At 35.4% G+C, this 10,043-nt stretch overlaps 1 protein-coding gene across 5 annotated transcripts; it reads right to left on the bottom strand.

Moving 5' to 3' along the window:
• Positions 1–2,002: 2,002 nt before the first annotated feature.
• On the bottom strand, positions 2,003–9,379 carry LOC125213688 (calcium permeable stress-gated cation channel 1-like). Of its 5 annotated transcripts, none has more exons than XM_048114361.1 (14): positions 9,244–9,379; positions 9,075–9,134; positions 8,221–8,564; positions 7,677–7,835; positions 7,129–7,264; positions 6,531–6,632; positions 5,901–6,017; positions 5,720–5,800; positions 4,880–5,220; positions 3,491–3,736; positions 2,807–3,131; positions 2,622–2,685; positions 2,452–2,522; positions 2,003–2,345 (listed from the first exon to the last, which is right to left on the bottom strand). In XM_048114361.1, the coding sequence occupies exons 3-14, from the start codon at positions 8,532–8,534 to the stop codon at positions 2,079–2,081; spliced, it is 2,223 nt and encodes a 740-aa protein (XP_047970318.1). In that variant the 5' UTR covers positions 8,535–8,564; positions 9,075–9,134; positions 9,244–9,379; the 3' UTR covers positions 2,003–2,078. The 5 variants fall into 5 exon arrangements, with proteins under 5 accessions (XP_047970318.1, XP_047970319.1, XP_047970317.1 ...); XM_048114362.1 differs by having other exon boundaries at positions 2,452–2,685; positions 8,221–8,260; positions 8,399–8,564; XM_048114360.1 differs by having other exon boundaries at positions 2,452–2,685.
• Positions 9,380–10,043: the final 664 nt, after the last annotated feature.

Raw genomic sequence — 10,043 nt, 5'->3', positions numbered from 1 at the left:
ACTATGGAGTATATTCCTTGGAAAATTGAGGAGCTGCTTGTGGGTCAAGAAGTGTTGTTTAAGATTCAAAGCAAGAATAGCAAGGAGTATTATCGTAGATATCCATATACAGTTAACAAAATTTGTAATATTCCAGAAATTGTTGAGAAGTATGTTCCAGAACATTGGTGCATTTACTCTTTGATTCTGATATTGTAGAGGTAATTCTTACAAAAAAAATTAAGAAGACCTCTGTTCCATATATTTGGAGGTTGTTGTAAGTCCCATTTAAGTTCTTTTTCTAGTCTCTAGTAAAGGCTTTGTCACACCTGATTTATCAGTTGTTACTAAACAAAATGGGATTGAATGAATTGCTAAAGGAAGTTTGAAGCGATGCTTGGAAGATGATGATGAGGATTCTGTCAGCTACAGTCAGGATATATCTGGCAGATCTCAAACTACATTCAAGAAGAACACACCAAATTAAGAACTGACAAAATAAGAACACCACCCCCAAAAGGCAATCCCCCACGATGTATGTAACATTCATGAACCTTTACCTACCAAAAAGTTGGAAAAATGTGCAAGAGTATGAAACAATAGAATACAAAGTTGAAGAATGAAGTTATTGAGATGTTCTATAGGTTGACATTTGTTGCTAATCATGACCAACAAATTGGAGACTTGCTGTTGGAAAATCTCCCAAAATGCAACTACTTGTGTTTTTTACGTATTTTACCGATGCCACCCATGCCAACAATATAGTTAGTAAAACATATTTTGTACGTCATCTAAAAAGAATGGCCTGAAAAAGAAGTAGAAACACACAAATGAGTTTAGGGTTATGAAGTGTATATCTATTTATTTAAGTGTAAATGTGGCGTTAATTTAATGGTTTAAAATGCGTTAATTTGGCTTAAACACTGGTTTAATGACATTAAATAACGTTAAATGGCGTTAGTACTTAGTAGTTTAATTGGGTTTCATCATATTAATGGCGTTAATAACGGATAGTTTAATAGGCTACTGACAAATGAGGTTATTCTTGTACCAAAAAAGGTGATGCGGTCACCCTGGCCGCCCCCACACACCGGCCCGACAGTTTGTGAGGGGGTTCAATCAGGGTACACAGCGGCCCGTTAGAGAGGAGGCCTTCAACCCACTGTCCTGACAGGAGCCCATCTCCCAAGGCCTCACACTTGTGCCTGAGAGATGGAAGCTCCCACACGCCAGTAATGGGATTCGAACCCAGCTCCTTGTAGCAATATCTGCTCCCCCTGAACCAACTGCGCTAAGCCCCTGCGGGTAAAAATGAAATTAAACAAATGAGGTTATTCTAATGGGTTGTCTGGCTAAGGCTATATGCACATCGATGACCCATTGAGGGGTCACACACTACCAACAAAAACTTAAATGCTTAAAATTCTACATATTCCCTTGCATACATGATACATGTGCAAAACACTTTCTTTCAAATTGAAATTCAACTATTTCAATCTGATTAGGGCAAATCACTATATACAGACTGATTGACTAAGACCAATCTCGTATCATATGTCAAATCTCATTTTTGGTGCAGAAAAATTTTTCAATCTGACTGCAAACTCAAACTCATTTTTGCAGTTTTCTACGGAACAACATTAAATATTTTAATGGAGTTACTGCAAAAATTTTATGAGACATTCTCAATGAAAGTGTAAAATTTGAGTTTGATGTAAATATATTTGAATTTGGTGTAAATAGTTAGAGATGATTTGAATTAGCAAACCCCAAAGTTTGACGCATGGTATTGACCTTAACTCACATGCAACCAAATACCATGTACTCCCTCCATCTCATACTAGATAGCACACATGGGGAATGGCACAGGATTTTAGGAGATGTTGTTTTGTGTATTAGATGGAGAGAGAAAATAGTGTATTTATATTAATGTGAGAGGGGGCTTTTTCCATAAAAGAAAATGTGACATTTTGTAGGACAAACTAAAAAAGAAAGTATGACATCTACTATGGGACGGAGGAAGTAGTATTCACATCCAATCATTTGTATATAACACGAAAATTTATCTATTTTTCTCATTCAGTTACAGTTTTTGACAATCACAATCGTTGAGAGCCTGCATTTTCAGAAACAGACTCTGGGAGTAAAGGTGAGGATCCATCACTACATTTACTGGGAGCAGGTGTATTTCTTCGTGACCTCGTCGTGGCTACAAGCAAACTCTCTTGTATCTTCTCATCATCTTCTCCATCTTTTTCCTCGTCTTCGTTTTTAAACACAGGATGGATGTAGGCACTCTGGAGATAACTCTTCAGATCCAGGTTCGGCTCTATTGCACGTTCCAGCGTGTCTTTCATCATTGCCTCCTGGGAACCAAAATGAAATGTGACGGTTTGAGGTTTAGATTCAATAGGAATTACTGTGTTAGCAAAAAATTGAAAGGATAACATGAGAGGAGTTTGTAACAGCAACCTGCAAAGGATATCTAACAAAAGCAGGTTCGTAACGGCCTTTGCAGAACAAATGGAACCAAATGGTCAACACTACAAGAGCGATGAGGAATGGCGTGAACTGGGAATTCCCTTTGGTACTCATCAATCCTATTAGCATAATCTGAGAAAAGACCAATGAATAGATTATACGTGCGTGGACATCCGGCCAAAATGACGCAGCACTTTCGTATTTTTGGTTGTATACATTTATGATCTGCAAAGCAAGAGATGCTTACATCAGTTCAGTTCAACTAAAACATGAAATAGAAGGAAGGGAGTAAAGCAAAACAAACCAGAAAATTAGACAAGGATCAAGTAAAGATTTATAAACATACCTGATGGCGAAATACGACATAAGCCAAAACAAAGAAAACCAATATGAACGGAAGGAAAATAGGGGTGACCACAGCATAGACAAGGCCTAGAAGAAAATATAATTGTAACCGTGGTTCGGCCATATGAAATTCGATGCTTCCTGGATCCATTGCCTCTTCTCTATCCTTTTCCGTCTTCACCAGGAAGAAATTTTTTAGGTGGAACAGTATCAGGGGTGTCAGTCTAAAGATTTCTCCGGCAACACCAGTCCATCCATCCACCATCACGTAAGTAATGAAAAATGTTGCTTTCATAGGGATCGCCACACCAATTATTCTAGTTATGCTGCAATTAGTTACCAAAACTTAGTAATGGAGCACATTCGTAAAATAGAAAAAAATATCCTTATAAGATATTCAGTTGTTTGACTATTTGCAGATCTATTAGTTACAAATTACTACCACTATCAATCAAGCATTACAAACTATGATCGGAAGTATGGAGACAACGAAGAGATAAAGATTCATCATTAAGTATTTGATAAGACAGACCCCTTATATAAACTAAGAATGATCTCATAATAATCGATGCTTGAAGAAATAATCATGTGTCATGGCAAATATATAAAAATTGTTGAAATTGGGAACCAAAGTAGTTTCACTAGCTCACATTTAAAGAAAACTGTGTATGCTTGAGTAACTTACTCATTTGCTGACTGTCGAAGAAAACTATCAAGTTGTTCAAATGCAGTTCCAGCAATTACACTCACAAGGAAGACGTTGATAAAGTTGAAGATATAATATCGGGAAGCAGATATCCTCTCCATAGCTGATATTGACAGCAAACCCTCCAATTTCGCAATCATAATCAGTATTGTTGGTAGAACAAGGAGGAAAATCTTTAAGGCAATACCAGGTAAAACTCCTTGTACTACAGACTTGATAAAGGGACTGCATGATTAAAAAAATCATTATGAATGAAAGATGGTTAGTAGACCATGAAAACTATACGCTGTGGCGCACATTGATAGTTGCTGATAAATCAAAGGTTAAGATAACACTTATTCAAATGAACCTACCTACATGGACCACTTATGACTCCAGAGAAGCACATACAACAACAATAAAAGGAAAATAAACGGGCAGAAGGGTTGCAAAAAATGTACTCATAAAGAAAGAGAGAAAGACAAAGATGTAAAAACTGGAAATACGTTCGCAGAGAAATAGGTTTGCCTGACTCTTAACAAAGAATTTAACAATAAACTTGGAAGTTCAATTTATTTACAAAAGAACAAGGTGTCGATATGTAAGCATATCAAACTCTCAGTGTTAATCTAGCAGATAGTAATTTAACATCGACAACAGTAATGTCATCCTAAATTTGCAGTCATTACTAGACAACAGTAGAGAATTAAAGTAATGATATATTATATGTTTAGCTGAGCTTATAAGCTCCTCAAAACACCCCCTAATGTCATCCTAAACTTGCAATCGTTAAATATGTTGGAGTCTGTAAAATGCCCAAAACAAATTTAGCAAAACACCCCCTAAGTTGGCAAAGCCAAGTCATCTTTGACTTTAATAAGAAACGATGAATGCATGGCCAGTTTTTGCACTCATCAGGATTCAGTACAAGTACAAGTTGACAAGCCAAGTCATCTTTCAAAGCTCAGAGACAATGGGAAGACTCTCTAATTTACCTTGAAGTGGAAGTTGTAATTATACATAGCACATGAACGGACAGCTTTACACCATACAATTTCCTAGTTCATGTTCTTTCACAGCTTTTTTTTTTATCATTTTTCAAAAATCATATAATACCATTTCCAGAAAGACCGACCATATACTGGGAAGGTTCCCAAAGTTATACAGTTATAACCAAAATCAACGGTGCAATTATTGGGCACCTCACTTCTTCACCAGTTATTGGGCAAAAAAGTTTCAGGATAAACAGAGATCAAAATGCATAGTAAAAGGAAATGGAATGGTAAGAAAAATAGACAAGAATAATAGGGGGAAATCAGTTATATGGAAGTAACATTCGACATAAATAAAGTTCAACACAGTCACAAGATAACTGGCATAAATACTTACACTTCAATTATCGGCTCGAGAAATGGTGCTCTTCTTTCAATACCCTCTATATTTGCCAGAGATTGCACAAAAGTCACAGGAATCACGAAGAAAAATGTGAGGAAGAAGAAAGCAACACTGACGATAAGCTTCCTAATAGTCAGTGAAACATAGGGGATAGCAAGATTATCCCAGTAGACATCACGTGGTTCCGAAGCCCAATCTGTTAACCACAGAGTTGGATTTCTAGATTGTTGTGTTTGAGCACAAACAGCAGCACCCCACCTAGTTTTAAAGGAAACAAATGCTGCTGGCATGATGCACTTAGGATCACTTTTTACCCTCTTCCGCTCTTCAGCTATCTGCATTTGTGTGTAATGTTTTAGTTATACAGAGATTATTAGTCCATCAAAATAAGAAATTAAGCTAAATCAGAAGCAAACCATCAGTGATTAAGGAACATGTAACCTAAACAGACAATCATCAAAATACAGATTAGCAAAGTCGCTTATACAAAATTAACACCACAAATAAGGCTTAGTTATATAAAAACAATATGTATATAATTTAAAAGGTTAATGTTTTAAAATTCTTATTAAGAATGTATGGAAGAAAAAAGCATTCGAGACTTGAGACTAATAAAAACAAACACTAAACAGATTCCTTAATACGTTTCAATCGTAATATGAAGGCAAAGCAGGCTATGTTAACATTTCTAAATCGGCAACGGTATGAATATTATTTAGCGTATCATTCCCGCTACCAAAAAAAATGGGATCACAATCTTTTTTGCAGGTTAGAGTGACGACCATTTCCAAATTTTAAACAAAACAACATATAAATTTTTGGGTGTCTCCTTACTTCCTTAGTTAACCTGTCAATTTCAGCTATCTGGTGATCAATAGCATCCACTTTCTCTCCCCAAAGGCCAAGAAAGCCAGTCTGCAAGTTTAGAAAGAAGTTAACAGTATCATTAACAAATCTAGAAATAATATGTACAAATTGCTAAGGAAATAGAACAGTTACTGTACATATAAAGTACCTTTGTCATTGGCCTTGATTTCTTTCTTTCAAATTTTAACTGGTAATAGTCAAGCCAATTTTTGTTACTTTTTTTCTCCTGTACCAGTTTCGCAAGCTTATTCGCATTGATTACAACCTGCAAAAATATCCTGACATAAGGAAAATATAAATGCATACAACATAGTAGCATATCCAAATTCCCGTCCAAATACGTGCCAGATATGGCAAAAAAACCAAGTAGCCCGACGAGGACACAATACTATGAGATGAACTTGTGCAAAAAAATTACATTAATTTATGTGGAGTATTATTTAAGCATTTGTTAATAAATTGTAAAAGATGGATTTCATCTTCACTCATTAAGCCTTTACCTAGTTGGAAAGAACAATTTTCACATAGGATGAACAATAGTAATTGCAGTGAAAGTGTTTTAGAACTTGGCACGAAGTCCAGAAATTTTGTCATAAAAGAGAATTTCCATAGAAACACAGTGTATACATCAAACTCACAGAGAATAAAAGTTATGTTGACGGTTGAGATTCAAAACAAAATTGTTTCTGACTTTATGCTGATAGTAGTAAATATATTAACTATCAGTCCTTAAATTTATTTGACATCAACAAAGATGCAGAAAGTAAAATTAAGAAACCTGATGAGTTAGATAGTGATCTGGATGGTTGACCAAGAAAAAATGCTCCACCGCTTCACTAACTGATTCATCTTGATCTGGTGGCACATTTCTCACGAGAACCTGAGAAGATATAAGTAATCATCATCCGTGAATTAAAAAAATAGGAGACAGGAGAGCTGTCCATAGCGTCAATACAGGATATCCTACACATGAATCTAAAGGAGTCAACTAATAGCTACTAAAGCTGTGAATGGGGAAAGGTAATACAAGCAAGGATTCATATGAAATTGGACCAAGCTTTCATGAAAATCACATTTGCCCATATTTCTAACAAGTTTGTAAATTGTATAATTGATGGTACGCGTTCAAAAGAGAAAAAGGAGAAAAAATACCTCAAGTTTGACACATTTTATATTTGTCATTATTACAGGCCTATGCCTTATATAGTGTATATCATGTAGTACCACAAGAGTATTGTCCTTCAAAATAGCAACAATAATCTCAGAAAACATAAGCCAAACTTTCCCTGATAATAATTATATGTCCCTTGTACCTAAAAACACTCTAATTTCAAGCTACACTCTGAATAAACAAATATCTAAGAGTTGCATCTTACAGTGAACTGATCAGGACGGCGTTTTTTAGAAGCAAGAAAGTGTAAACGCATTTCCGCAACTTTTGCATATTCATTCCGTAAACTATAGCAAGTCCAGAAACTAAATGCGTAGGCCATCACTATATGAGTCCAAAACCTGTAAATATCATACATTAGTCAGATGCCGAGCACAACCTTAAGAAAGTAAGAATCTGAGAAGTGCCTGACTGCTATATTACAAAGCTAAATAAATTAAAACAATGAACACCATTACTATGGTCCAAAATTACTAACGTGGTGAAAGGTAAAGACGTCAATTTATAGATGGTTCATGGTTGCCAGTTTCACCCTAAAGCTAGATGTGAAAATCTTCAGAAAAACACCACATATCGCTTAAGATAATTGGTTGTTGGAATAATATGCTTACTTTAGCCCAAACATTGTGGTTTCAGTCCTTATGAGGATTGCGATTTCAGTCCTTATATGAGGATTGTGATCCATATGGAACATTGCAGAAATTGCAGTATTTCAATAGAACTATAGAAGTACGTAGTTGACAGTAAACTAACCTTGGTGATCCATATGGAACATTTGAAATAGAAAGTTTGTCAATGTTACTGTACTCTAGCTTCTTACTTGCACCACCATTTTCCAAAGTGTTGTTTGTCCAGTTAATTGGCACGAGGATAGCCCATGAAAGTAAAGCAATTGGGACAAATATCTTAAGTCTGTGAAATCAATGTACATAATTAGCATGCAGAACAGAGATGAACCTCAAAGATTCATATCTTTGATAAATTAGTACTCCATAAAGATATTTATACTTCCTATCCCCACCTTTCGCGAATTTTTCAGAAGTACAAAAATAGTCAAAAATATCCTAGCGAACTCACTTGCAATTCTACCACCAGAGAAAGCCTATGGCACTAGAAAATTGTCATTTCACCACACCATACTCACTTGTATATAGATGAATCCTAAGTTCCCAGACATTGAAAATAAAGGACTATTTCATGCACCCGGAGGCTAGCTAAGTTGATAGAGGTGAAAACAAACAAGGGCCTGTGAGTCCGGTGTAGTAAGTTGAAGAAAATATTAGACAAGTAAACATACCCCAGCAAGTAAATCCGCAAATAGACAGCTGAATCCAGCCCTGCATGATCAATAAGTTGCAGTTCAGGCATTCTTAGAGCATCCGGCACCCAATTCAGAAACCTAATATATGATCTCCAGTCTAAATTTACGAATTTGGTCACAAATGAGCCTTGCTGTGAAGGACCGTTTCTCACACCCAAGAGATACCATTTGGGGAAATATACCCCGTCATTAATCGGCTGAAGGCGTAGAATAGCAAATGCAATTAGGAAAGCCACAGCAAAGAGAATGTTCAAGCCCGCTGCAACTCCTATATCCCCAAACGTAGCCATCTTTCAACCTCTACACAACTATTCAACTTCCTGCTAAAACCAAGAAATTGTGAGTAGACGAAGCGGAGACAATCATGTTACACATTACGATTCAAGTAATGCACTCAATCTTGAAAATCCAACATCTTAATATATGAAAGTTGTATTGAACAAACCAAGCCAAACACTAATAAGAATCAACCAACTCCGTTTTTCCTAACATAGAGTCCATAAAAACAGAAAATCATGTAGAACTTAGTATTCCGTGGCATTTCAACCAGTTACCTGTCACTATCAGAACCTAATTTTCTTCATAAACGCAAATCGGCACATTGAACCAACTTATGACAAAATCAACATATCAATCAAACCTTCAGAAACAACTAAAAACTTGCTCAAAAAAGAGGAAAGGCAAGCAGAGAAGCAATTGAACTTCCCCAATCATTTTTTTCACTGCGCATCAACAAATAAACAATTTCGACCGATAGTAACAAATACTTTTCAACCAAATCCCCCAACAATGACTGCATGACAGCTGAAAAATCACCAATAAACACATACCGATGGAGAATTGATGCTGCGTCGAAAATCCAAAATTCAAAAGCCTATTAATCACTTAAACTGTAACAAAGGAAGAATAAATATGTCAGTTCCAGAGCCAAATCAAAATTGAAGTAACTCTCTGTCACATAAATGATAAATCATCCACAAACCACCAGCATGTACTTACAGTTATTCTTCATAACCGAATTACACAGGAAGAGAGAGAGATACAGAGAGAGAGAGCAGCAACAAAACTGAGATTTTCTGGAATATTCTGAAGAAGCAAATTTCGGCAACTTCTTTTTTCCTCAATTTTAAAGAATTTATTTATTTTTAATGGCAGTGATTTGCTTCTTTTGTAGTGTTCTGCAACGATAAAGACTTGGGGAAAAGGAGAGCATGTTCTCGCAGTCCAAATAAAATTATTTAAGTTATAAACAATTGTATTTATATATGTGGCACACGTAGCGAATTTAATTATATTGTCTACAATTAGTCCACTAATTATTATTTTTTTCGTTTTGAAAATAACGAAAGAAATCTCTAATTATGAAATATAATTCCACAGGAAAGAAATCTGAAGCGAAAAATTAACAAAAATGCCTCAGAATATGATTTTTAGACAGCATTATTTATCAAAAAACTATTAGGATTCTTAATCTATACTTATTTATTACGGAGTACTTCTCTATTTTAATTAACTAAATGTTGTATCAATTAAAGTAATTTTTAATTGAATTATAAGTTGAAACACAAATAAATTAATAATAAACAACTATAACAACAATAATAGTAGTAGTACATTAATACAGTTTACTTATTATCAGTATTTTGACTACTTTTTGTAATTATCAAATTTCGGCAACTTTAAATACTCACAACACAAAGTTGAAAAAACCCGATAACAGATTATAGGGCCCACGTGCATGCATAAATAACGGCTACTTTTTAATATTCCGCCACCCATAGGAGTCGTGGCTAACGCAC

The sequence above is a fragment of the Salvia hispanica genome, chromosome 3 (genome assembly GCF_023119035.1).
Source record: "Salvia hispanica cultivar TCC Black 2014 chromosome 3, UniMelb_Shisp_WGS_1.0, whole genome shotgun sequence".
Classification (NCBI taxonomy): Eukaryota; Viridiplantae; Streptophyta; class Magnoliopsida; order Lamiales; family Lamiaceae; genus Salvia; species Salvia hispanica.
Note: the sequence above shows the minus strand (reverse complement) of the source record. Positions and strands in the feature narration are given on the sequence as shown.